Source organism: Rissa tridactyla, chromosome 15, assembly GCF_028500815.1.
Source record: "Rissa tridactyla isolate bRisTri1 chromosome 15, bRisTri1.patW.cur.20221130, whole genome shotgun sequence".
Taxonomy (NCBI): domain Eukaryota; kingdom Metazoa; phylum Chordata; class Aves; order Charadriiformes; family Laridae; genus Rissa; species Rissa tridactyla.
The window spans coordinates 8,776,163-8,803,507 of NC_071480.1; the positions used below are offsets into that span (position 1 = coordinate 8,776,163).

General features: G+C 47.1%; 1 protein-coding gene across 3 annotated transcripts in view; it reads left to right on the forward strand.

Annotated features, from left to right (window-relative positions):
- CACNA1G (calcium voltage-gated channel subunit alpha1 G) overlaps positions 1–27,345 on the forward strand; it is a 153,967-nt gene that overhangs the window by 105,717 nt on the left and 20,905 nt on the right. For 2 of the 3 annotated variants that reach the window (XM_054221875.1, XM_054221877.1), the window contains 11 exons: positions 717–901; positions 7,585–7,711; positions 11,001–11,126; positions 11,731–11,820; positions 12,400–12,592; positions 20,976–21,127; positions 23,535–23,644; positions 24,708–24,841; positions 26,003–26,073; positions 26,352–26,430; positions 26,526–26,647. In XM_054221875.1, the coding sequence (XP_054077850.1) occupies positions 717–901; positions 7,585–7,711; positions 11,001–11,126; positions 11,731–11,820; positions 12,400–12,592; positions 20,976–21,127; positions 23,535–23,644; positions 24,708–24,841; positions 26,003–26,073; positions 26,352–26,430; positions 26,526–26,647 (1,389 nt within the window). Of the gene's footprint in view, positions 1–716; positions 902–7,584; positions 7,712–11,000; positions 11,127–11,730; positions 11,821–12,399; positions 12,593–15,059; positions 15,111–20,975; positions 21,128–23,534; positions 23,645–24,707; positions 24,842–26,002; positions 26,074–26,351; positions 26,431–26,525; positions 26,648–27,345 lie in introns of all 3 variants that reach the window. The other variant, XM_054221876.1, reaches the window with a different exon arrangement.

Here is a 27,345-nt window from a genome sequence, read left to right on the forward strand (position 1 = left end):
GAGCACGTTTTACATCAGAACAATTTCACTGAAGTTGCTCTTGATTTACACCATTATGTGAGCAATGGGATGCTTCAATTCAGCAATCCTTCCCTATTCAGCAAAGCTCTTGAGCACATGCTTAACTTCAACCATGCATGTAAGTCCCATTGTCTTCAACAACCAATTGTCCTCAACAACCTAAGCAGCTATGTGCTTTCCTGAGCAGGCAGAGACTTAAGCACGTTGAAACATTTTGCCGGATTTGAGGCAGGAGGCTCAGAAACTCATTGCTGTAAATCTCTCTTGTGTAATTCATAATCACCTCACAGAACAATTGCTCTTTCTTTGGAAAGTTTCTCTAGTTTCTTTATTTGCAAAGCTTGTAAATGATTGCTTTGGGTCAGCCACTCTGAACCTTTACTCCAGCAGCCTGTAGGAATAAAACACTATCAAACTTTTTATGCCAGAGCTAAGCATGTTAGGAACAGTTTTGTGCAGCTAGGTTTAGCTGCATTGAAAATATATAAGGGACAATTTGAGATGTTTCCGCAGAGGTATTTTTACAATTCTTGCAACATAACACTTGCTAATTTGTCTAATTAGTCTTCTATACTGGGAAGCAAATGGACTCACAGACTCGTATCTGTAAATAATGCATTCTCAGCAGGTTGCTAACTGGAAGAAACATATTGGATGCGATAGTCATAATTTGTTGCAACTTGGTGTCCGGGCAGGTGGTGGCACTAGGCTTGTGTTTTGGGGAGAAAGCCTACTTGAAAAGCAGCTGGAATGTGCTGGATGGGGTGCTGGTTCTCATCTCCGTCATCGACATCTTGGTCTCCATGGTGTCAGACAGCGGCACGAAAATCCTGGGGATGCTACGGGTTTTGAGACTGCTGAGGACGCTGCGACCCTTAAGGTAAGCAGAGGATGCGGAATACCTAAGAGTGTGGGGTGTGTGCACCGAAGGGGGAGCTGAGCCTCTCCTGCAAGCAGCAGCATTCGTGCAAGGGAAGGGACAGGCGAGAGAAGGGCACGGCGCCTGTCGCCAGCGTTGTGCCCAGCCTCCTGCTGCTGCGCAGACAATGAGCGTCCGCAGGTCCTGCAGAGCCGCAAGGAGCTCCGGGCGCTCGCTGTGTTTTGGGACCAGCCCCAAGTGCAGTAGTAAACTGATCAATGCCTCTTTTGCTCATTAAAACACACATCCCCTGCTATTTGTGTTCTCATTTGCTCTCTGTAAAGTGCAGCTTAACAGCTTCTTCTCCCCCTTTCCTTCAGGCAGTCAATGGCTTTTGTAACAAAGAAGGAAATTAGTAGCAGGTGGCAGATCATTTTTAAGGCAGCAGAGACTAAACTGTTGCTTAACCTAGAATGCAAAGAAGCTTATTTCCCATCCACCCCGCCCAGTTCCCCATTAATTTTACAGAGACATTTATTTTGAAAGTTGCCCAGACAAGATGAAAGCAATTGTCCTGCTAACTTGGTCCCCCGTCTCTGACAGCAGACGGTATCCCATGCTCCAGGGGTGGGCACCCCTCTGACCAGAACCTGCCCAAGGACCAGCCTCTTCCAAACAGGCGTCTGTTTTTCCCTGTACCCCAAGGCATGAAGGTTTCTCTCCACACTAAATGCAGTCCCTCTTTAATGCCATTGTTGCTGCTCTTGTTACGCAGCAGCTAATAAACCTTCCTGCTCAAAGCATCTTTGTGTGCTTGTCATATCTTACTGCTGCTTCCTTCATAAAAGGTTTGCTTTGAGTCAGGATTTTCTCTTTTAGGACAGAAAAATAGGACCCTACTTCTGACAGAAAATGTTGTTTTACTAGCCCTGTGTGAATAATAAGTCTAAATAACACTGGCCATGCCTATGCGTATATCTTTCAAATATTCTCAACAGCTATGAAAGATATTCTGTTAAATTGGGCTATGTGTATGTTGTGCCTGGTGAGTTTTAGGACGTGAGCTGCTCTAATGATTTTTATCTGGACAGAAAGTGCCATTGGTGTGGTTCAGCTCCCTGACCATATGACTAGGCTGTCTTCCTGTGTGACTCCAATTCAGGCTTTTTTCTCTTCATGTGTCCCCCAGCATCTCCATGTCAACTGCAGTTTCTGGGAGCAGAAAACACCAGATTACTGGTTCAGTAGACCTGCTCTGCTGTTCTGTTTTGGGTGATTTTTGACCCATGTTAAGAAAACCTACAAAATAATCTGGATAGCTCTGGGTAAAAGGAGGATTGATTTCCCATCTCTGAACTGTGGAAGGCAACTTTCTCTCTTGAGGTGGTGTGGTTAAATCAGACCTAGAGGGAAGAGGCTTGGATTGTGTTGAGCCCTGCAAGAGTCACCTGTCTGACCTACTAAAAGCCCTGTATGCTTTCTACATCTATAGCTCTGTCTGGCCAAGACCTGGGTCTTTGTTTGCTAGAGCTTTTCTCTGCAGTCACCTATGTGCATGAGTAGTCTGCAGTTACGGGGAATAACCCTGAGTAACTGCAGGCTGGAGGAAGACCAGCCATCTGGAGCATGTGCAGGATTTAGGCTCTTCCATTGCTATTCCATTCCTGTTCCATTCCTGTTGGCATTTGATATGTTTTCTCAAGAGATTGTGTGAACGTTTTCAGCCAAGATACTGCTTTCTACTACAAAGGAAATGTAAAAAGACAGCAACAAGCCCGTTCCCTAAATATGTTCACAATCAGTTCTATTCCCCTGTAATTAGATTTGTAGGAAATGAAAAAGCAGCCATCGAAGTGGGGGCTTTTCAGTAAGTCATAATCTCCGCATGTGGGAGCCCATCTGCCTCTGCGCTGCACATCTGGGCTGCCCTGAGCACGCCTCTGCCCGCAGCTGCCCGCTCTACCTTTGCCGCGGGCTGTGCCGTGCGGCTCGGGGATCTGCCCGGGATCTCCAACTGGTTCAACATGGGATGACAGCTGGGACAGGTGGCCTGAGGTCTTTGCGCACTGTGGCTCCAGTCCCCGTGTCCGGGTGAAGCCCCCAGTGGAGACCAAGCCAGTTTTTCCTTTCCAGGAAAGCAGAGGGCAGAGACCAAAGCAAACACTTCATCCCCACCACAGACGAGCTAAGCCGGCTCCGTCTGTCCTCCCTTTCCGTAGGCACTTGGGGACACGGCTGCGGAGAGGACACCGACGGTGAGAAGCCAAGTCACAGCTGTGTGTGTCACTCTCAACTCGAGGGCAGGGACAGCCCTCGTCATCTCTGCGTTGGCTTTTCCTGGTCTGAAGGGGCTCTTCTTGCAGAAGTCCTCCCTCGTTCTCTCTCTTGTTTTCTCCTGTGGGAAGGGGCCCGTTGCTCTCCATAGCACACAAAGCCACGCGTGCTTGTGCCTTTTGCACAGGCATTAAAGAAAACTGGCCTGTGTGCCAATCACGGGCTTTTGATTGCATGATTGATTATCAGCCTCCAAATTGAATCCATGAGGATTCGAGCCCAGCTTTATGACCAGAATTCCAAAAATATATTCACAAAGGAGTGACATTTAAAGATGTTTCCATGACCCTCTGATGTTTCAGCCAGTAGAGGGATTGCTTATACAATAACATTCCTTCCTAATGCGTTCAACCTGCTGTTGTTGGGATCAAGTGTTGTAGCTTAAGATACAAGAGAAATCAAAATTGAAAATGTATTCAGAATTAACGTGGATGGACTTCAGCGCTGTTTTACTCTCTACAGAGCCTGGGCTTTGACTTCCAAAGCAGATGGATAAATTTTTCACTTTTCATACCATTGCAGTATGAAATAGTCATTTCTCAGACTCTCTTCTATCATGTTATCACCTCTGCTAATTTTTTTTTTTAATCTCTGGAGGAAGGTCTTCATTAACGTTGATCCGCTGCTTCATCTAAGTGCTACTTCTTCTTCTGAGAGCTCTGATCAGACTTGCAGGCCTAATGTCAGTAAATGTGATCCAGCTGGGATGTGTGAAGCTGGCAGTGTGTTTGGAGTGTCTCACGCCAGGGGTCTTACAGCACTGGGAATGCTGAGACCAGAAGAACCAGGAGGAACTCAAAGGATCAACATTTCTTCACACTGGGGAAAAAAAAAAAAAAAAAAAGAAGTCTCATTTCAGTTTCCTCATTTGTATTATGCCTAATGCAGACTGGAATTGTCCCGAGGGTGACCTCGACTGGTCTATGGCTCTGGCACTTCCAGAGGGCTCCAAATCAGCTGCATCCTTCAGTAATAAACTGTAGGAGTCGTGGGTCAGATAATACGAGTTCACAAGCCTGATACCAGCAGGACCTTGGGCAATATTGATGAGGTGCGGGGATGCTGTATCCTGACATATTGGAGCTGACACTAATAATGTGGAAACGCTGAGGATTTCATTGGCGCTTCTCAGGGAGTTATCGGAATCTCAGGAGAGCGGCAGCAGTCTTTGCACAGACTTGCCTCGACGCTGGATCAGGCCCTTAGTTTGAAGCAGCTCCAAGGTCTGAAGGTTTTCATTAGTAAGAACTATTATTTTTCAAAATCTTTTCAAAGTCTTCTCTCCCTGTAGGGCTGGAAACAGCACTGGCATGGAGCTAAACTGGTGGCAGCTTTTACCCTCATGCATTCTCATTTGAGGAATTCCCTGGTTGATCAAAACTCTGAAAGCAGCCAAATGCTGCAGTTTTTCAGCCCTTTTTTTCTCAACACACATGACTTTGTGAAGTCAGACGAGTAACCTCCTATTTTCTCTCTCTGCTGGATACCAAATAGTATCTCACAAGGGAAATCACTTTATTATTTCTAGAATAGGCTTTCTTAATAACTGTTGGAGAAAATTATCAACTTTAGACTCTGGAGACTAAATTTCTTCCTTGTTCCCCAAAATTTAAGGATGCTCTAGTAATTTAAACCACAGGCCTTCAATTTAGAAGACCTGACTTCAATTCCGTCCTGTGTGACAGTGGGCAGAATACCTAAGTCGATCCTTAAATCACCAAAGTACCTAATTCCCATCAAAATCTTTGGAAATGAGGTTCCTGCATACCTCTAAGAACATGGCCTGCGGTCCTCCCATGCCTCAGTTTCCCATCTCTAGTTTGTCATTTGCAGGATTTCAGCCAGGACTGTGTGAGGGCAATAGGTGAGGGGTGGTGAGGTCTTCAGGCCATCTGAGGATGCAGAAGAGCGATTCAGCCTCAGACTGTCGAGCCTAATGCTTGCTTTGTGCACTCAGAGGGAGTGGGAAGAGCCCTTGCCCTGCGGCCGCTGCCCATTAGGCTGGACTAGCCGGCTCATTGAGCTGGGCACGCTAACCTGCCTCCTCTGCTGGCTGGCCTCGCCTCCGCTCTTGGCATCGGTGCAGGTACAACGTGACGGCAGCAGCACGGCCGCCCCAGTGCCGACCTCAGCCTGGGCTGATTCACGTGGGCAGTTTTGGCAGCCCGCACCGACCGGTCTCCATGCTGCCCTGGCTACATGGGGTCCACACCATCCCCTGGGGCATCTCAGCCTTGAGCAGCCTTCTGCTCCCTGAGCCGTCTCACCCCACAGCTCATTCCCTAAAATAGCCCAGATTTGAGCATCGGGAAAGCCGAGGTGTCTGAAATAGGGAGCCACAGCGGGTACCTGGAAGAGACACACAGTGTGAGGAATAGCAGCATCTGCCTTTTGTGTTTTACTGGTAAAGGAGTGGATAAATATACCGCCATCTGTTTCTTTTTCTAAATGATAATTGATGAGTTACCCTTGACATTTCGAGTAAATATTTAACCAGAAAAAAAGGGAAATAATTTTTTGCTTTTCAGGATACTGTTTAAAGCCAACAATTTCTGAAAGACCTGGTGCCGGTGCACTGAGCTTTGCAGGTTGCTGAACCTGGTGGCGCTGGGGCAGGGGAGGGTCCCAGCTAAGGCCATGCATGTTGGGCATGTGGATGTGTCCATGGCGACCTCAGCTGGAGCACCATGCCTGGGAGGGGGAGAGAGGAGGAGAACCTGGATCCTCTCCAGGCAACAAAACTCCAGCTGTGCTTTGGGTGGTGCAGCCAGACTTGGGGCAAAATGGGAGAGGTGGTGAGAGGACTCCCATGGCAAAAGCGAGAGACAAACAGAAACAAGAAGGTGGGGAAGTTTGTGGCACTTTGGAGTGCCAAGTGTTCAAAGGAGTCACCAGCCGGTACCCAGAAGCACACAGGTGCTTCCCTCCCTCCAACTTACACAGCAGACAGCTATTTCTGCCTTGGGAAAGCACAGTTTCTATGGCATCAGTACAAATTGATTTACAGCACTAGTGAAATGCTGAATTCCAGTTGGCATCAAGAGGAGGGAGGCACGCAACCTCTTCAGATGCCTTTCTCAGTCCCCCAGCTCTCCACCTTCAGGTCTGTGAGCCTGAATACCTTGTTCTTCTTGCCCAGCATGGTGAAATGGCTTCTCTACATCACATAAGCCTTGTCCTTTCATTGTAGCATTGTCCTTGAGAGTATAGTACTCTCTTCTTTTTTATTTAACCTGCTTCAGTCATGATGTCCACGTTATTCTTCTCCAACATTCCCATATGATCTAGTCCTCTGTTATGAATTTCTCTGTGGTACCAGACAGAGAGGAACTGCAGAAATAAGGTTGGATGCCCGTGGTCCTGCTGGTGAAGTTTCACCACTGGTTCAGTAGCTGAGGTTGTACCGTGGGTATAGAGCAGAGACTGTGTTGGTACTGAGGGGTAGCTCAGGTCTCCGTACACAACAGCGCTATAAGGACATGTACAGAGTTATATTTTTTTTTACAATGAGGGTGGTGGAACACTGGAACAGGTTGCCCAGAGAGGTGAGAGATGCCCCGTCCCTGGAAAGATTCCAGGTCAGGTTGGACAGGGCTCTGCGCAACCTGATCCAGTTGAAGATGTCCCTGGTCATTGAAGGGGATTGGACTAGATGACCTTTAAAGGTCCCTTCCAACCCAACACATTCTGTGATCCTATAATCACTACAGATGTGCAGGCAGCTGTGTAAGAGTCTCACAGCTCACAGGCTGAGACAGGGAATTTAAGAGCCTTGCCTAAATCTGCACAGGAACGGACACTGGGAGGCCCTCTCTTTGCTGTCCTGGACAGGCTACAGGCATAAATGTGTGTGTTTGTGGATGGCCCAAACCGAGAGGCTGATCCCAGGGAAGGTGTGATCAAGACTGGAACCCTAGAGAGCTCTTTGGACCGAATGACAGGAAAAGGGAAATGCCAAAGCTTGAATATATTATAGTGAATGGTAACTAGAAGAGGCTGATCAGCAAACGGATCAAGAATAGGTAGTGGGTTAGATTAAAACCATCATTTGAAGTTTGAAAAATATGGGACTAGCCTGTACATCTTCCTTTCCTTGGTCCTTCTCCAGGGACTTTTCTGGCCTGGTTCCTCATATGTCATCTCCTCCTCTTTTACTCAAAGCTGTATGTGCAGGCAGAGACCCCTTTCCCTCAAACACCTCCATAAGCTCACAGGTGAGTCTTCCAGAACTGCTTCTTCCATCATGATTTTTGAGTTATTTGTCATTCTAAAAAATTCCCTAATGCTGCTTTCTCCATGTCTTCTATCTTGATAGGAGGCAGAAATGGGCGAGAATGGGACTAACAGAGCTTTTGTGCTTGCCCCCACAGAGTCATTAGTCGAGCCCAAGGACTGAAGCTGGTGGTGGAGACTCTCATGTCATCCCTGAAGCCCATTGGGAACATCGTGGTCATCTGCTGTGCCTTTTTCATAATCTTTGGGATCCTGGGAGTTCAGGTGAGTCCCCCGTAAGCCTTGGCACCTTACCCAAAACCATTAACGAACCCCATATGGCCCCATGTCTGGGTATCTGTTCCAATGGGCACGCTATAAGCCTTTCTGAAACTGAACCAATGGGCTGTTTGGCCTTCCTGAGGAACGCTTCTTGCTCCTAGTGAGGAGGAATGAGATTTCCCATTATTGGTTCGCCAATAAAAACCTCATTACCAATTACAACCTAACAACAGTGGCCCAGCTACACCCATCCCTAGCCATAGCTGAAGGAGCAATCATTAGGCACAGTTAGTGGGGTGGGTTTTGCCGCTATCTGGTTCCACTGAGGTCCTCTGCCCAGCTCTAGGAATGCGTGTTGGTTTTGAATCCATAACTTCACCATAGTTAACAGCCTGGGATGACTCAGACTCAAGGGCTTATGTGGCTCTTGGTCTGCAGCCCAGCGTGGCCTTTCCAGTGCTCTCAAGATACATTTATTCCTGACTTCCAAGTCTTGGCTATGTGTCATTTAACGTGTTGAACTTTCTCGAAGCTCCCCTGTTGCATGCAGTGATTCAAAAGCCAACACGATGACCCCCTCAAAGGCACACAATGGACTTTCTTCATCCTTTCCCCACCACAAGGACTTGTCCTCTGCCTGCAGCGGGACATGAATCAAGATATTTCTCCACTTTCTTCCCCTGGCCACCCCACAGAAGGGTCAGGCCTGAGGCACGACACGTACCACCAGAAAAACTCTGCTCAGGGAAACAGTGAAATCCCATTCCTGTTCTGTCCGGGAGATAACATGGGGACATCTCCCCTCCACCTTTCTTCTAGGTATAAACCAACAGGGAAATAGAAACTCTCAAAGCTGAAATTGTTGGTTTGTAAACTCCAGAGAGACTTTGACCTGGACATTCATTCAGATTGTGACAGTTTGTATAACTGAAAGCTTGCAGAAATAGAGATTTCTGAGTCTGCTTCCTGCCAGCTCTGCTGGCAATATCCTCAGTCCCGGGAGTGCAGGAACCCAGGGGGAAACGTGGCAGAGTTTCCAATGCAATTGGTTTCTCATTACCTGAGAAGAAGAGATTGTTTCGTATAAATATTCTGACATAACACTTCTTTCTTTCTGAAGTTTATCTGATCTGTCACAGCCAGCTTTGGAAAGCAGCTCTGTTTGGCTTTGTTTTGGAAAGGTGTCTTGTATAATATTTTATACTAATATACTGTATAAATAATAAAAACAGCATTGAAAATAAACAGAGAGGAAAATCATGCCATCCATAACCATCTCAGCAGCTAGATTGGCTTAGCATTGCAGTACAACGACATCCATCCATTATACTAAACAGATTCCTAAAACTAAGCATACCCCGTAAAACAGTATAAAACTCAGACATGGGAAAACTTATGCCAAGCGACAAAACTTGCAGTATGCCCTTTGAATTTCCTCCCTGCTAATTGCGATTGCTTTCCCTAGTGACTTGCAGTCTTGTGTTAAATTGTCATGAGTATCGATGTGCTTAAGTGGTAGATACAAGTGAGACTGATCCTGTATTCAAGATGCAAAATTCTCAGTTAATATTTATGTCTAATTAGGTGCGAGATGAGGACCGTAACAGTTTTATATAAAAAGATGCTCTCTCAAAGTTACAGTTGGTTTTCCCACGTAAATATAAACTGACGATCAAACTAGAGGTTTTAATGCTACTAAAACCCAGACATCCAGGTTTCTAACAGTGTTTCCTTTTAGCAAGACTGGGTTTATTGTAGAGCTTGTCCACGCGTGAATAGTCATTAATGAGACGGAAGAAATAAATTTATAAAGCGAGTGCAGTAGGCATCACTGGGTCTTTCACTTTTGGAAGTGCTAAAATCTGAAGCACTCACAGGGATCGGCATTTTTGCAAATTGGGCTTTGTATTTCCAAACGCCGTTAGTAGCTGTGTTACTGCTCCCATCTGAGTGGTACAGTCCAGCTCCTGCAGAAGTTATATTTATAGACAATACATTAAAACCAGTTGTTTACCTTCCTGGTTAATTAAAACTTTTCTCTGTGAAGGCTATATCTCCCTAGTCTGCCTTACCAACGGATACTGTTTCTCCATGGAAAGATCAGGGAATACTTCTCTTCTTGCATCCAGAAGTTTTATGACTGCCTTGAGTGGTGGTTAATTTTGCATGCCTAGAAAACATCCTTCTGCTGTTGATTTCTGAAGGAAACCCATGGAGCAATGCGTGGGTTTATCTTGTTCGCTATTATTTCTACTGATATTTGTCTAGAACAACAGATCAAAACCTGTCAGCGTCTTTTCTCTGTATACTCAGGTGGTGTTTTAAGGAGCCTGGAGAGCAGGTTGCCATTTTCCCCCAAAACAGTAACGTCAATAGCTCCTGTCAGCAAATAAAACCAGATTTGTTGGATGTCTCCCAGGCTCTGATACCATCCATTCTGCTAGCATCAATCACCCTGTCTGAAGCAGTAATCATCCCCTGCCACTCTCTGTTCTGTGCACGGGAAGCGCCGGGTCTAGAATTAAGTGCGTGGAGGCTCCTGTTCCTCGTGCAGGTGTAAATCAGGAGCTGACTCCCCAGGAGCCGCGTCTCTCCTGGCTTACACCAAAGGAAATAAGCTCGGGATCGGGTACCCAGCGCCGGTCGTAAGGAATGATTTCAGAGCACGGGCTGCGGAGCCCAGGGGCGGCTGGAGAGCAGCATTCGGGGTGGGAGACGGGAGCTGGACTGACAGCAGTCTTGTTCCAGCGAGAGCCCAACGTCACTCGCAGCAGCTCGGCTCCTCTTTGACGTGTCCCCTCGTGACCTGTAAGAGCAGAGCTTAATCCATCGCTGTCCCTCCTTAGTGTCACCTTTTCTCTGCTGACAGAGGGCCCCCATTACATTTAATTTGTCAGTGACTCTTGAAACCGGCACGGTTAGCTGGGCCGGAGTCGCCGGAGTCATTCCACGTGTGGTAAGGAGCCATTAGCTGGTCTGGGCTATTAGCCAGGGCTACGCTTGAGCCGGCGACCCAGAAGCAAAGGCCCTTAGGCCAGTCTCAGATCACTGAACCAGACACCCTAATGCACGAGGTGGGTGTCCTAAATGATGTGAAATCAGGCATTTGCTCATTAGGTGCATATTATACAGGCTGCTCGCTCTTAATAACCAGCACGAATGAGGCCATTCCCTTAACTTCTCCGGTCGGCGTGGGCTGTGCAGAACGCCCCAGGAGAAATGCCCATCATCTGCAGAGAAAGCCTGCGGACCAAACCCTTACCTTTCCTCTCTTCTTTGTGTTGTTTTGCAGCTTTTCAAAGGCAAGTTTTTTGTCTGCCAGGGGGAGGACACCAGAAACATCACAAATAAATCGGATTGTACAGAAGCAAGCTACAAATGGGTCCGGCACAAGTATAATTTTGATAATCTCGGCCAGGTATTAATAGAATGGTAATCTGCTTCTTTGCTCCTTTACTTTAAAACCTGTGCATTATTATCCCATGGGATTTTCTTGCAGGGCACTACCAGTCGCAGTAAATATTCAGTTCACATACACGGCATTCTGTCTCTGTAAATCCCAAAGGTAGTGTTTCCAAGCAGGCATACACTTCTTTTCGGAACAGAACAAGCACATGTGGCTTCGTGGAGTACTTAATTGCTTCACTGCTACATAACAAACCAAATATATCTTGCAGAAGGGCTTGTCTAATAGACCCGGACACTTTCAACCATCTCTGCAGCACAGCCTTATTTTAGCAGCATGGTAAGGACTAATTAGTCGGGAGCTATACAGACCTGGAGGGTGGAAATGAAGCTGCTTTTGTCTTCGGCTTTGTGGTTTCCGAATTAGCGCTCATTGCTGAACCAGGCGCTGACATTGATAGGTTTTTGCTGCCAGGAGAAACCTTGGGCATCAAAGTGTCCCATTATCAGCCAGGTAATGATAATCCCCAGACAGGAAAGGGCAAAGAGGAGTAAAATGTTACAGGTAAAAAAGCTGTAGTGCAACTATGTCTGACTTGTTTCCCATGTATTTCTAGGCCCTGATGTCTCTCTTTGTTCTGGCCTCCAAGGACGGGTGGGTGGATATCATGTACGACGGCTTAGATGCTGTGGGAGTTGACCAGCAGGTACGTGCTCTAGCAGAGCTGTAAGAAGTGAGTTGTCAAAGGTGACACATTTTGGCTCTTGTTTTGCAAAGTACTGTTGGCTTCCACAGTCAGACGGGGTTATGGGGTTGGGATCAAGGCAACCGATTAACCCAAGACCTGGGGCGTGACAAGGAGCCAAGTGAAAAGTCTGGATTTGGACCTGGCCTTTTCCCTACAGGTTTTGCAACACGACTGGTGTAACTAGCATTAGCAGAATCTATCGAAGCACCTATTAAAGAACGGTTTGACTTTTTAAGCAATTTGGACATTTCAGGAGAAAAGAAGTGCTTTGTGTAGGTACAGGTTTTCAGTGAGGGACTTACAATAGCTGCAGAGGATGCTGCTGTCCTGCTGTTGGCAGAGCAGAGGTGGTTCTTCTGTCCTCAGAGTGCTTTGTGTTTTGGGAGCATTCAGTTAAAGTGTCTCAGCGGGCTCTAGTTTTCAGGAAGAGCAGAACACACAGAGCTGCCTCAAAGGGGAACCCACGGGTTTGTGGATGTGGCAGCTGCATGAATTTTTTTACGGTTCGGTTGACTTTTGCCTTCCTCCACTTTGCAGCCAGTCATGAACTACAACCCGTGGATGCTCCTCTACTTCATCTCCTTCCTGCTGATTGTGGCCTTCTTCGTCCTCAACATGTTCGTGGGGGTGGTGGTGGAGAATTTCCACAAGTGTCGGCAGCACCAGGAGGAGGAAGAAGCCAAGAGGCGGGAGGAGAAGAGGCTTCGCCGGCTGGAGAAAAAGAGAAGGAGTAAGGAGAAACAGATGGCTGGTCGGTAGTCTTTCCACATCTTTCTGAGTCCTGCTTGACCTTCCACACGATCCCCTCCTCCCTCCCCTCCCTGCCTCGCGCCTGGTGATCATTCTTCTCCCAAAAGCATGTCCAGCTATAAAATTTGCATGAAGGAAATAGTGTTGTTTTAGGCTGAGCAAGGAGCCATGGAAGCCTTTTTAATGGCTGCATGATTTGCAATGACCTTTCCGTTGGAGGTTATTTAAATTAAAATATAATGACAATCAGACCTGGAGCTTCTTGGATAGCAGAGCTCAGTGTTACACAAATAGTGACAACTGCAAAGATCAGCAGTGCCGAATGGCACCATAAATCTTCTGAGTCATGAGCACTGTTGCTGATAACTGGATTCACTATTTGGTTTATTACAGCCTTGTAATGCCACAGTGATGTTACCTGTCCCATTTATCAAGCAGGTTTATTTATTGGCACAGTAGCACCACTGCTATTCAAGAGTGTAATAAAATAATGGAGCCATCTCATTCTAGTGATGCTTAAAAACTCCTTAGAGAAACATATCAATGCATTTGCTTGAGAAATACAGATTAGAGGGGAAAAAAAACAAAAAAAAAAGCAGTTGAGGAGAGTAACTAACCAGACAAAATAGCGCTGATGCAAACTGAACCAAACTCCAGACTGGATGCGCGAGGTTGCAGCCCTGCCTAGAGAAGGCTTTACAGGTGAAAGGAGGCTAGACCTCCACTCTGTCAAAAGTCTCCAACCTGAGATTTGTCCTTTAGCCCAGTTTTTCTTTTAATTTGGTTGAATAAGTAAGAAAGAAGTCAGCCAGAGGCCACAGGTTGGAGGTACTCTTCTCGCATGCTCTCTTTTCTGACTGAACCTTCTCCGTTGCCCTCCGTGTCCATGGCCTTGCTCTTCCTCTCCCTGGTCAGTCCGCCTGCTGCTCTCTCCGTGTCCCCTTTCACATCTCTTCTCTATCTTTGACAGACTTCAGTACTGTTTAAGAGGCTGTCTGATCAGGCGCTTGTTCCGAAAGCTGGTAATATTAAGTCTGTTTTATTTTTTTTAATGATCTAAGAGGTGTTTAATAGCTATGACAGGCTTAGTCGTGCAACCACATACCACAGCAGTGTCTCAGCCTCTCTCAGTTCAGCACTTACCCAGCACTTTACTTTGGTCACGTCTTTAAGTCCCATGAACTGCACGGGTTCTGTAACCAATAGGATGTGTCACACCAGCCTCTGGACATCAAACTTTGGTTTATGCCGAGAGCCAGGGGCTTCCTCGATGGTCAGTGGAAAGATGGAGGCTTCCCTCAAGAGCAGTGGAGGACACGTTAAACTGTTCTCAGTTAAGTGGGATACAGATGGATTTTTTTTGTTTGTTTTTCATGTCAAGGAAATGCCTAGAAAGCTCTTTCAGTCAGTCCGAGTTCCCAAGCACAGTTTCAGACTGATGAGTTAGAAAATGTTTTTAAAGGCTGGATAGAAAGATCCCTATTTAAAGTTGCAGTTTTGGAAAGCAGACATTTCTGTAGAAGAAAAATAGATGTTTAGTTATTATTAATGACCTTATTTATAATGCTAGAGGAACTAGATGAAGAAAAGACGTAAGTCTGGGCAATTTCCCAGCGGGAAGGAATCACAAACCATCCTTGGAGATGTAGTTATTCACTCAGTCCTATGAAATGCCTAATTAAAGAGGCAATAAACAGCTATTTTACTGAGGATCAAATATTGCTGAGTATTCAATTGCCATAAAAACCTTTCAAGAGCAAAGTATGGAGCCCTCTAAATCGCTTCAGAACAGTTTTCCCAATTCGCGTTCAGTGAAATGTTGGTTTTAATGGACCATGTCCAGCTTTGCCCTCAGAGGCAACAGATGTCGTTGCTTAGCTTCATTCTGCATGGTGGGAACTTGCAGATGATACCAAGACTAGATTTTTGATCTTGCCAGCAACTGCATGGGGGTCCCTTTCCGCTGGGCCCAGATGCCCAAACCAATCTATGGATGTCAGGTGTAGACATCCAGCTGGTGGCACAGTCATTTTTGATCGTAGACTCTTCAAATGCATTTGCCCAATCGGACATCTGAAAACCAGAAAAGGATGTGAAATCCCAGCTCGGTGAGATGTAAGTAGATGTAACGTGCACTGGCCCAGCAGGATATGTACAAAGTCCGTCCTTCAGAAGCGTCTTCTCCTTCACCATCATCAAGCCAGGGGGTTCTAGGGGATCTCTTGGGCTTCCACCCGTGTACGTGTGAGAAGCACAAGAACCCTTCCTTTTTCACGATGAGCCCGTGTACCTGAGCCCACCTTCCATGAGGCACAAGGAGAGGATCCCGCAAGGAGACATTCCCAGTAGAGGCAACGGAGAACCCGAGAGCCGTAGGGACCCCTGAAGGGGAAGGGAAGTCTTGCCGTGTGTCCTGCCGGGTGATTAATGCCGTTTCGTTCTTTTAGATCTAATGCTGGATGATGTATTAATGGAGAGCTCAGCCAGTGCAGTGCAAGGTACTGGGAAGTCAGCACGTCTCGTCCCACTTGAATGGCAGTGCTGTGTCACTAACGGCTGGCCACCGCTGCTGTGAGGCATCCCACTAAACCGTGTGTGTGGTGCAGAGCTCGTTTGCTTACTTCATGGCACACGCATATCATTCTGACCTGCAGGTCTGCAGACCTGGCTCAGGACTGACACTTGCAAACCCTTAATTTACCCCTCGATCATGTTACGTTTTTCAGTATTATTTTTTTTCTGGTTTTCATTAAGACACTGTCAGACTTTTCATGTCTTTTTTTTTTTTTTTCCTTTTTTTTTTTTTTTTTTGTGTTTTTGGTTTTTCTTAGAGAATAATGACTGGACTGTGAAATGGGTCCTTTATTGTTTACCCTCGCTTTCCAACCACCAACTTGGGAGTCTCTGAATAATTTGCAGGAGTGTCTCCGGAAGGCAGGCAGTCTCGCTTAGGGTGGTTATTTCATTAGTTCTCCAGCCCTTGCTCATTGCTCCGCAAACACCGTGCTTCAGGGAGGCACGGTACTTTTTCCGCAGGGTACAATGCAGCGTAGCGCAGAGCCTCGGTGCTTTCATGGGAAGACCAACCCCCCACACCAACCCTCAGCGTGGACATGGGGTTTACCCGTTGTGCTGCCAAACTGGTACGTTCTTTGTATTGATTGAGAGTTGCTCAATCTGTGAGGCATCTTGTAAATGAAAAGAAATGAAGATGCCACCTCAAAGCCTTTCCAGGCCCTGGAGGGGATGGACCAGCTGGGGTTTGACCTGGCCACACTGACCAGGGCTCGCTCCCGTCTCCCGTCCCCCCCTCACCAGGACGGTGCTCAGGGCTGCAAATCTGTCCCTCGCTCTTTCTATTTTTAGAAGAAGCTTTGATCTGGCAAGCATTTTGTTTAATTCATAACTTAAGAATATTAGCCTGAATAATTAAAGAGGTGCCAACGTAGAAACAAATATAGCTGTAATTTTTGACAAAAATAATATGCTAGGAAAATTGTGCCATTAAAGCTCTCACCTGTGAACAAGCTCGCACTGCTTGAGACGGGAGCAAGGCTCCATCCATCTCTCACGTATTGCAGGGAGTTTTGATTAAATAAAAATTGCAAGGTGAGGGCTATCGGCTTTCACTGCAGAGGATAACTCCGGGAGACCGAGGTTCCTACCTTATATTTCTAAGGCCTTGTTGGAAGTTATCACAACATGCTTTAATAAACCCTGAATCTCCTTCCCATTGCCATTCCTGGTATTTTTATTTCTTTGCCTTCATTCTTGCTTTTCTTTGTAGGCCTCCTGTCCTCTCCTGCGACACGGGGGCAGCACGAGGGTCTTGTCACTGGGTTTGGGGATCTGTTTATTTTTTTCTTCTTTTTATTTGGTTGTGACTCCTGTCCTGGTTCTACAGAGCTGTATCAAGGCTGTCTTATTTTATTTTATTTTTAAGGCATTGAACTCATTCCAAACCCCCCCGTTATCCTGCGCAGGCTCAGAAAGACTCTTAGAGTTTGCCTTTAGAAAGTGTGCAATTGTCAGGTCTGTGCTTTGTGTTTCCTTTTGTTGTCTTTTCTTTGGATGCAGAGGTAGTGAATGTGCCACGCTGCTCTTCAGGCACCAGCGTGAGGGAATAGAAAGATTTTATTTCTGAACCTGACTGTGGGGGATGTGAGGGAATCGGTCCCAGGTGCTGTAGACGAACCTCCCGTGGTTCAGTGAGAAATCTGGAGTTGTGACCCTGAACCTTCCACACATCTCTGCACTTACAGAGGGATTCTTTTCTCTTTCTCTGAAGATAAGATGGAGTATTGTGTGCGTGCGCTGCTGCCTGGTGCTTAGTGAGATATTATAATTTTATTTTTTCCCTTTTTTTTTTTTTTCAAGTCTACATTCTATCACAACTGGAATCTTCTCAGTGGAAATAATTTATCATTTTCCATTTTGCTTTTTTTTTTTTTTAATAAATCCATTCAGTACAATAAAAGCCAAGTAAAACACTGTGTTTAGATAAAAAAAAAAGTTCCTTCAGTGCAAACTACTTTTTAACCTAATAATATTCTTTGATACAGTTTGTAAATCCAGCTGCGTCACGGGCTCATTGCTCACTGGTCTGCCGCTGTCCTCCAGATACACTCAGACCTGCAAAGTAGTTAATTCCCTTATTATAGGAGAAGGAAGAAGCTGGAGGAGACGGTAATGGAATTGTCCCACTCTCGTGAATTCCAATTTCCCGTGCCCACGCACCTCCGGCTTGAAAGCCACCTCGGGGAAAGTGGCAATTTCTCTCTTGACAGGGCTATATTCAGAGGCAGACGCTATTCAGAGATATTTTGGAGTCACATGCCCAGCCCCATTCCCCCAGGAAAATGCAGTTAATGGGAAGAGAGTGGCCCCGGCCCCATCTCCCGCGGCACCGACAGAGACCAGCCAAGGGCTGGGACCGGCTGGGAGCCGGCAGTGACACTGCCCAGCAAAACCAGGGCTGTCTCCACCGCTGCTCTGCTGGTCACCGGTGCTATTTCACAGGTCACCTCCTAGAGCTGTCAGGCAAACACCCGCACGGGGTTTGATGCCCCAGACCCTGGCTGTGATCACTGAAGCCGATGGGCACCTGGCCTGGGGATGTTAGAGCGGGATTGGGAATGGGAGAAGCTTATCCTGCACCAGCACTGGTCACCACGTTCCCCAATGGGCAGGAGAGGTCGGCGATGAGTTTGGGTACCCCAAAAACCACAGGCTGGGGCTGCTGCGCTCTGCCTCCCAGCCCTGCTCAAGGGCTCACTTGTAATCCCGCGGGATGATGCCAGGAGGAGTACAGAATGTCTGCTTGGGAAACAACTTCAGTTGAGAGCCCGTAAAAATGGTACATTAAAACCGAGTGCTCCCCTTGCTGGTGTGGTGCCCTTGGACCACCGTCGCCCAGGGCGAGCGGGCAGCTGGGACTCTCCCAAGCCAGCGCTCAACCAGCTGCGAAATCTCCTTCCTACCTGGGGTAGGAGGAGATTGCTTGGGATTCACCGTCTGAGCTCCAGGGTACTGATATCTAAATTTGAGCCACTTCTCCCTCTCCCCGACTCCTGGCCTCCGGCCACGGTGAAGCAGCTTGATTTACACCCTGTTTACCAGCCTGGTGCCTCGTGGTGGGCTTTTGCTGTATTTCCCCATCTTCTCGCATTCTCATTCTGCCAATTCTTTTGTTCGTTTGCTCTCCTCCTCTTTTCTTTAACACCATGTGTGCCGGGAAGCCAAGTTAACCTTTCTAGTAATAACCGAGACTAACCCAAAGCTCTTGTTGTTCTTGACACAGTGTATTGTAACAGTACAGTAATGTGGTGTTGTGTTAGTTGTGAAGTTCACCACCTGGAGTTTAACAGATGTCTGTATTTCCCAAGATGTTGGTATTGTTTAGATCTTTACTGCAATACTTAGAAACAATACTGTGTGATAGGGGGCATGGGCTTTGCACCCGGATAATTATACACAAGCAGCACCCAACTCCTCTGCGGAACTGCGCAGGTTCGGGTTCAATAAGTGGTATTTATGCAATAGCAAGAAGATGGTTTATCTGTTCAGAAAGTTCCCTGCCCACCTAGACACAGTAGTTTTTATCTCTAGAGCTCGGACAGCATGCCAGCTTGCGTGTGGTTCATCTCACGGTAACACCAGTATTGCACTAATATGCATGGCCGGCACGCGGAGACGGGCGAAGCGAGTGGTGGCACGATGCATAAACAGGGTTGACGAATCCCCTCTTGGCAACGTTAACGGGGAAGGATGAAACTTTCACCGGTGGTGATTTTCTAAGACTGCAAGCGCATCTGCGAGAGCAGCATCCAGAGGCATTGGGCTGTGGAAACCTGGGGGGTTGCGCTGGGAAAGGTGGAAAGGGGTTTGGGAGAGGGGGGAAGCGCGGGGGGAGAAGCCTTTGTGGCTGTACGAACAATTAGCAACCCTGCTTATGAGGCCGTGCACTGGCTAATCCAGGTGCAGGAGCCCTGCACAGGAGACATTTTACAACCTCTCTCTAAATCCTCTCTCTGTTCTAACAGCGTCGGTGCTATTCTGTAGGATTTGGAATTACCTGTCAATCAAAGCTAAGAAAAAATTTGAATTCCGCTGTAATTATTCATAAGTAAATCCACTGCAAGAAAAGGCAGAAACATTGACGTTTTTCTTTTTGAATGTGAATTATACATAAATGTAGAAGAAGTAAGTGATCCAATTACGATGGCGTTTCTTTCTGAGACGATAAGTTGGTTCATAAAAATAGGTCCTATTCCTAACCTAATTGTATTCAAACATTTTAGTTAATTTGCTACTCATAATTTAGCATAATGTGATCGAGATATCTTGACTTTATGGAGATTTATGCAGATTCTGAGATATCTGACAAAGTCTTATGAGTGAGTCAGCAGCTACCAGTCTGCTTTTTTGTAAGCGCTCAATAGATTCGGCATGAAAATTCATTTTATAGACCTTTTCATCGATACCGTGCTTTAGCACTCAGGTACGGATCACCTAAAGCATGCTGCAGATCAGAAAGTGAATATTAATGCTGCCTTTCATTTGATGACACTGAAGCAGAATTTTGGGCGTTCCAAACCCCTACAGAATAAAACTGCTGAGTGATTTGTCTCTGTGGTCCCTGGGCTCTAAGGGAAAGGTCTGTCTCTACGGAAAAAACAAAACTCCGATTTTTCAGGATCCTGTTGCGAAGCGGGGAGTGCAGGAAACCATTAAATCTATGGGTTTGATTGCAATGTCATTGGCTATTGACAAAGTGAATTCTATTTCCAGGCAAAATTTAATCTTCTAAAATTAGTTTTCCCTGAGGGCAACCCAAACCTGTGCTTCGCGGCTTCATTCTGCCCAACTTTTTGCTTGGAGTAATGTATCAAACTGTACATTTGCTGAGCGGCACCAAATATCAAGCCGTGTAATTCTTACAGCTCAATAATTTTCATAACCAGTTGATCATCTAATTATGAGAGTAATATTATACTCTGACATATTCAAGACAGTCCTTTCCACTTCAATCTGCATTATAATGCCTCCTTGAAAATTGTACTGAATTATATACTCAGCCTTGGCGTTTCCTCATTAGAGATTAGGTGAGTAAATGAGTTTATCTCTAGGAACATTCGGGGTCTAAAGAGCATGTGTCATCCCTGAGGCAGCCAAACACGGGAATGAGTTGAACAGTGAAATCTGTACTTTGATAATCTTGTCCAAATGGAGGATCATTATTTTTCTAATCGCTAAGGCTGACTGATCGGTTTTCCTTGGTATTTTTATGGACCATTTTTCAGGGCTCTAACAGCCAAAGTGTTGAATTTTCTTCTTTCTACAGTTTATTGCAAAGGACATAATACGCCTGAATTAACTTCTCTTTCAGAGACCACCGCTAACTCAGTGGCTGGTATTTTTAAGCCATCGTTAGTTAAAATCTGTCCCCAACATCTGACCGTTAATTGGGTTTTCAGATACTTCGGGGACTTTTAAGATCAGCAGAAACAAAAATTGTTGGTTTAATTTAAATTTCATTTAAATTTCCCTCCCAGGAAAACATTCTTTAGCAGCTAAATTTAGTCAGTTTAGCCCCAGCTCACCTCATCCCTGATGCTATAAGGCTGAGTATAGTGCATGTCCCACTGAAGATGTTTAACGGATGTAAGATGCCGGGAGCCCTGCCGTGTATTAAAAATGGTAACATGCCAGCAAGAAAAAAAGGAAATAAAAAAGACAGCATGTTGCTGTGATCGGTCTAGAATTTATCATCTTTGGAGTTGGACAGTGAGGGTGCGTTGACTTCAGAAAGACACAGAGAAATGACTTGACGTGCCTCTCCGCTCTCCTCCTCCCCGCTGCAGAAGCTCAGTGTAAGCCCTACTATTCGGATTATTCCCGCTTCCGCCTCCTGATCCACCAGATGTGCACCAGCCACTACCTGGATTTGTTCATCACCGGAGTGATCGGCCTCAACGTCATCACCATGGCCATGGAGCACTACCAGCAGCCGAAGGTATGGGGATAGAGGGGGGAAGAGCAGGGGGGGCACGTGCTCAGCCGTGGTGGGATGTGCCGAGGGGCAGAGTTAAGGCCAGTTTTGCTGTTAGACCTCGTGGCCACCGGTCACCATGCCTGACCTGGCCCTTTGCCCTGTAGACTGTCCCCATCCCTCATCTGGCTTCCAGCTCAAACCATGGCTTTGGGTACCTGGATCCCATTGCACCTCTCCCTTCGAGTTAAGTGCAAACAAACTGCTTTGAAAATGAGGATGAGAGCATGTTCTTTTGGTTTGCTAGGTAGGATCATCATTGACGTATTCCATTTGACTTAGGATTTCCACCAAAAAAGGGAGAAAAGGGAAAAAGAATAGTAGAATTTGCAAAATGTTCCTTTTTGCGAAGCTTCTCCTAAATCCCCAGTGTCCCACAGGGCCCAGTTTTCACAGGCACCAGATTCTGTGCTGGTCCTTAAAATACATTTTATTATATTAGTACGCTAAGTTCCTGGGTCTTTGTCATATTCTGAAAATAAAAACAGCCTGTCCTGGGATGTCAAGTCTCTTGTGCGTAAGAATGAAATGGAAATAGCTGCCTTTGCCATATAACTTGTACTTATTTTTATTAGCCACTTTCAGAATGAATAAATATAACACACAATAGGAGGGAATATTCTTTAAGACTAGACAGGACTTGCATACGTAATGTAAAAAAAACCCAAACAACTAAGACATGTGAGCAAGGGGAAAAATATCCTCCAGCCTGTCATAAAGAAGCCAAAAAGTGAAAGGGCACAAGCCCAATTTATTTTTTTTTTCTGTCCAGGTCACCTTTAAATACCCTGGAAGGCTCATTGCATGATTCAGTCATTTGGTGATGAAAAAGGTTGTTGGCTAAGGAGCCTGTATTGGAATCGCTCTAGGGTGCGCGTCTTACCGCAGTCGTTTTGCAGCTACATTTTCTCTTGTATTATAAAAATGTTGGGCAGGCTTTTGTTTTTAATTTTCTTTAGGAAAATAACATTTTGTCTCTAAGCCTCTGGTATGCAGCATCTGGGTAATAACTCGGAGCTTGGGCTGCGCTGAGATGACAGCACCCTTAGAGCCGTGCACGCGCTTGAGAGTCCTGCTGAATCGGGGCTCTGAAATCACTCTGCTCTGGGTGGCTGATGGCCGGGATCCTGCGGGTATTTAAAAGGCTAAACGTATCAGAGAGCTTTATATCCCAATAAACCATTGCTCGGCATCTCGCTGCTGAAAGGGGCTGGTGGTGGGATACCCCGGGATGCCCCGTGGATGGGATCCCAGCCGGAGCTGCTGCGGCTGCCCACAGAGAGGAGGGGCTGGCCTGCGCGTGGAGGTGGTTCGAGCAAAGAGCTACCGGGCAAAATCTGCTTTTGCCAAATAAATGTGCTCATTTGCTGGCAGAGCCCAGGTCCCCTGCGGTACGACAGGGAGGCTCGTTCGGAGCCGCAGCTTCCTTTGGTGGCTGGGCTTGTACTTCTTGGGCAGGTGAGGTGGGGTTTGGCCATGGATGCTTGAGGTTAAACTGTAGCAGGAGGGCAGTGTGTGTGGCTTAAATCCCCTCCGCTGTGATTTCTCCTGCTCGAGGCTCAGTAAGTCACGTTTTCGGTCTGAGAGCACTCTGTTGGCATCTCCCCCATCCCCTAACAGTGCCCTGGACACAGTTGTTATCACCTCGTTTGCCAGCAGCGAGAAATTCAATGCACGTTACCTAAGGGGCCGTGCACTTTTGGGATGAAATCCCCTCTGACACGGCTCAATGCCTGGCTGTGCAGGGGGTTGTCCCAGCCAGGAGGCACCCGTGACAATGGCACGGCTGTGACTTCTGCAGAGGGAAGGGTGGGCAGAGGAAAACCCGAGACACTTGCTCCCGCTGGCATGCCAGCCCTCTCTCCCGCTCCTTGCCAAAAGCTCAAGGTGAGGAGTACATGACAGGCTGTCGCAAAGAAGCCATTTGGCTAGCACTTCCACCGTCCCGGCCAGCCCACGGCTCTTGCAGCAGCGCACAAACGAGGGAGTGGGATGAAATTCAGCTTTCTGCTGGGAGCACGAGGGGTTTTGCGCTGCTGACACCTGCAAACGTGGCAGCTCTTACCACTCACCCGACCCGCCCCGACCGGGGCCGCGTCTCTGCCGCGGGGATTGAGACGGGCCTTGGGTTTGTGTCCGCCCCTCCCGGGAACTATGTCAGCTGGGTCGGGGCCAGGCAGAAATGCAGTCTGTGCAATCCCTGAGGTACTGGGGCTTTTCCCTGGGACATTTGTCATCGGCGACAGCCCAGGGTTGGAGCCTTTTGTCTGTAGTTAGGAACTGAGTAGCTGGGGAGAGGAGGGCAGGTTTGCAGGGGCAAAGCCCCTCAGCAGAGCTAGCGTCTAACCGGTGTCCTGTGTCCACATCCCAGGTTCTTGATGAAGCCCTGAAGATTTGCAACTACATCTTCACCGTTATCTTTGTCCTGGAGTCTGTTTTCAAGCTTATCGCCTTTGGGTTTCGTCGCTTCTTCCAAGACAGGTAACAAAAGCTCCATCTTGACCGCGGGGGCAGCAGCAGGTTTCTGGAGACAGCTGCCCAAATTCCATGTCCTGGACCCCCGTGCTCTTCCCGGTGATGTCAGTCTGAGACGTGTGAACGTTTTTTGGTGTGACTGGTTGAAACCAGGGTAGATGGATTTGGGATGAGGGTTGGAGGAAGGATTATTTGTGCCAGGGAGTGTGAGTGCACCACTTTGGCCCTTGGGGGTGGACAAACTATGAGCGAGTCTCACACTGAGCGTCTGGTTCTCCTCTCACACCAGTTGCGTGTCCGTAATCAAGAGGACCTGGTGAAGTGGCAAAATTTACGCCGAGAGAGAATCTGGTCCTTGGTGGAAATGAAAGGGAAAAGGGACCTCTTTTTATGCAGATGCTGAGCAGCAGATGACGTTGCTTCTTTTTCTAGATTTTCACTCTCTTACCTTACAAATACAGATTTTACGTCCTTGGCGAATCATTCTCCACCCATTTTTGCCTCCTTCAGCAAAGAAGCTGAAGCAGGACCAAGAGTGCTGGCACTGACTAGGATTTGACATGAGCCCTTCAGCAGCCGGGGGATGGTTCCACACATCATCTCGCCATGTTCCAGGTGTCCATGCTGGGATTACCCCTCTGACGTGGCACGAATTTTTGGGGTCTTTCCTTCACCCGGGGTGATTTTTGTTGCCAGGACTGGACAGGGGGGGGGTTTCTTTCTAGGGCAGATCTCACGCTGAGGTCCACGACGGACGTGTCTGGCAGTGGCCGGACAGATACCGCAGCGTCTCCCCTGAGGTCTGCAGCCTCTGGGTAGAAAACTGCCCAGCTTTTGTTTCTGCTTCCCCTCAGTCAAGAATATCTTTGGAACTGGCTGGTTTTCTAACGAGATGCATTAGTTATAATGATTTCATAACATAACTGCTTTTGTATAATACCCTCAGAAAAATGCTGCAGATTCATTTGAGTGCTAGAACCATTGAAATGACTGGAATTCGTGTGAAACGAGCTACCTCCCCTTGCCAGCTTCTTAGTAGATGTTAAACTTCATTTTGTGTTGTCTCCAGATGGAACCAATTAGATCTGGCAATCGTGCTGCTGTCTATCATGGGCATCACTTTGGAAGAGATCGAGGTGAACGCTTCGCTACCAATTAACCCCACTATTATCCGAATCATGAGGGTTCTCAGGATTGCTCGAGGTGAGACGAATAAAGCAGAATTGGCTTGTGTTCGAGGTGCAGGGTCCCCTCCGGGAGAGAGTTTAGCGTTGGGAAACGGTTCTGGGGCACATCCCCATCACGATGTGCATAGTTCTGGCATCAACAGGCAGTAAACAAATAAAAGAACAATGGGGGAAAATACTTGTGAGGAGCCAAAAAGCTGAGCCAACTGACCATGTGTTTCTGTCTTAAGAGGACGAAGGCCGAGAGCTTAGAAATAAAGGAGAAATAGTTGTGGCTGTAACTCCCAGAGACGTACCTGGAAAAAATATGCCAGTCAAGTCAAAGTCATCTCTAACGGGGATTAGAGAACGTGAGCTCGAGTACCTTGGCTTTAAAAGACAAGCATCTAATAAATTTAATTTCCTGTGGGACTTTGCATCTCACCACTTGGTGACAAAGTGTGCCTCGTCACTCGGCATCCATCTGTCCCCTCAGACACGTAACGACACATACCCGGGTTGGGAAGCCAGCTTCTATAGGGCCCGATTTTTCAGAACAGGGAGGTCTCAGGGCCAAACGATGAAGACGTAAAATGTACTCCCAGGTCCTCCTGAAGGGCAACGTGGTGCTCTGAGGCATAATTGCTGTGATTGCAGCGCTCACCTAAGCAAAGAAGGAACTGGAGGAGAACTGAAATGCTGCTGTGTCTCAAGGGTGGGGGGAAAAAGCATTTTTCCTGTGCATTGCATCTCTTTCAGAATTAAAAATACATGCGGTTTCCAATTGGAAATGCAACCTTCTGGAAGAGATGTGTAAATCAGCTCCTCAGTGAATCATGTGTGAAAGTGGGTAGCCCATGGAAGTGGGAAAGTAGCCCCAGGGCTGGGAAAGTATCGGCTCACGATAACCAGAGGAAGAAGGAGATGGGTCCAACACAGTGGGGAAAGGAAAAGCCAGGCAGAAGGATGACGCGTTCTCCAAGTCTCAGGATAGGTGATGCTGCTATTCGTGGGATTTTAACAGTATCCAAGCAACCAGGAGCGATGCAAAAAGGCCAGAGAATATAGAGGCTAATGGAGAACACTTGACACGATTTCACATTTCTCTTCCTATAATCTGTGGCTCCTGGGAGAGGGACTGAGTTTGTGCCTCCGTGCTAATGCTGCCGTTACCATATTACGAACGTGTTTTCCGCAGTGTTGAAGTTGCTGAAGATGGCTGTAGGGATGAGAGCCCTGTTGGACACCGTGATGCAAGCGCTGCCGCAGGTAACCCACTGCCATATCAAACCAGATCTCCTCTGGCCCAGAGCTAATTTCCTATTGCAGAGGAATGCTAATCATTTTATCTTTACTGTCATTAGAGAATCACATTTCCCTTCCGAAGCACAGTCTGAGATACAGTCCTCACATTGAGGTCATTTTTCCCCTGAAGCAATTTAAGTTTTGGATTAAAGAATACAGCAAGAAACAGGTCTGGAACAAAAAAATCAATGAATGTTCTTTTTTTGTGTTTTTTTTCCCCCCATTTCTTTTTCTCTTTCCAGGTGGGGAATCTGGGTCTTCTCTTCATGTTGTTGTTTTTCATATTTGCAGCTCTTGGAGTGGAGCTGTTTGGAGACCTCGGTGAGTCTTCCCGTGCCGGTGGAAGGGGTGGGAGCGGTGTGCGAGGGGGGGTCGGTGTGCGAGCGGGGGTCTCACGGCCGTGCTTGGTCCTGCAGAGTGTGACGACACGCACCCCTGCGAGGGGCTGGGACGGCACGCCACCTTCAGAAACTTTGGGATGGCCTTTCTCACTCTCTTCCGAGTATCCACGGGAGACAACTGGAATGGGATAATGAAGGTAAGAGACCCATGGGAAAAAAAAAAAAACTACCTATAATTGCTTAATTAGAAGCTGTCCACTCTGCTCCAGACTGGTAATGATGCTCAGCCGGGACACTCGGGTCCTGCAGTGAGCTGGCTTCTTCATTCATGTGCTGGGCAAAGTCTCTGACATTTCTGTTCCCTTCTCCCAGCAATGCGGTGCCTGGGGTTGCAGGCTCCGGGCATACTCCATATATTCCCTTTTTTCCCCTGAGACAGCAACTTAAAAAAAAGGGGAAAAAATAAAAGGACTCATCGAGTAGCACAAGTTCAGCTCAGTAACGTGCATTGGTATTATTTTTTCCTTACGTCTCCAGTTACTGTTACTGTTGTCGTTGGTATTACTTTGTTGTTGGTTGGGGTTTTTTTCTGGGAAAACCCAGGTTTCTGAAAGAGAATGTCTCTTAGGGGACTGCCATAGAGGCATGCTATTGTGAAGAAATCTGGCCTATGAATACACAGGGTGCTAGCTAGGCTGAAGAAATCGCTTCTCTGTCCATTTGTAGCCCGTGGTGAGCGTAAGGTGGCCAAACTCTTAACGACAGGGTGTGAACTTGAGGAAAGCCTGTCTGCAGGCCCAGCGGCTGTGGGGTAGCTGATGGGTTGTGGCTGCACCCTGCTTTGCCCTGGATCTGTCTGCCACGCTCTTGTGCATTTGGTCTCTAACCTGGTGAA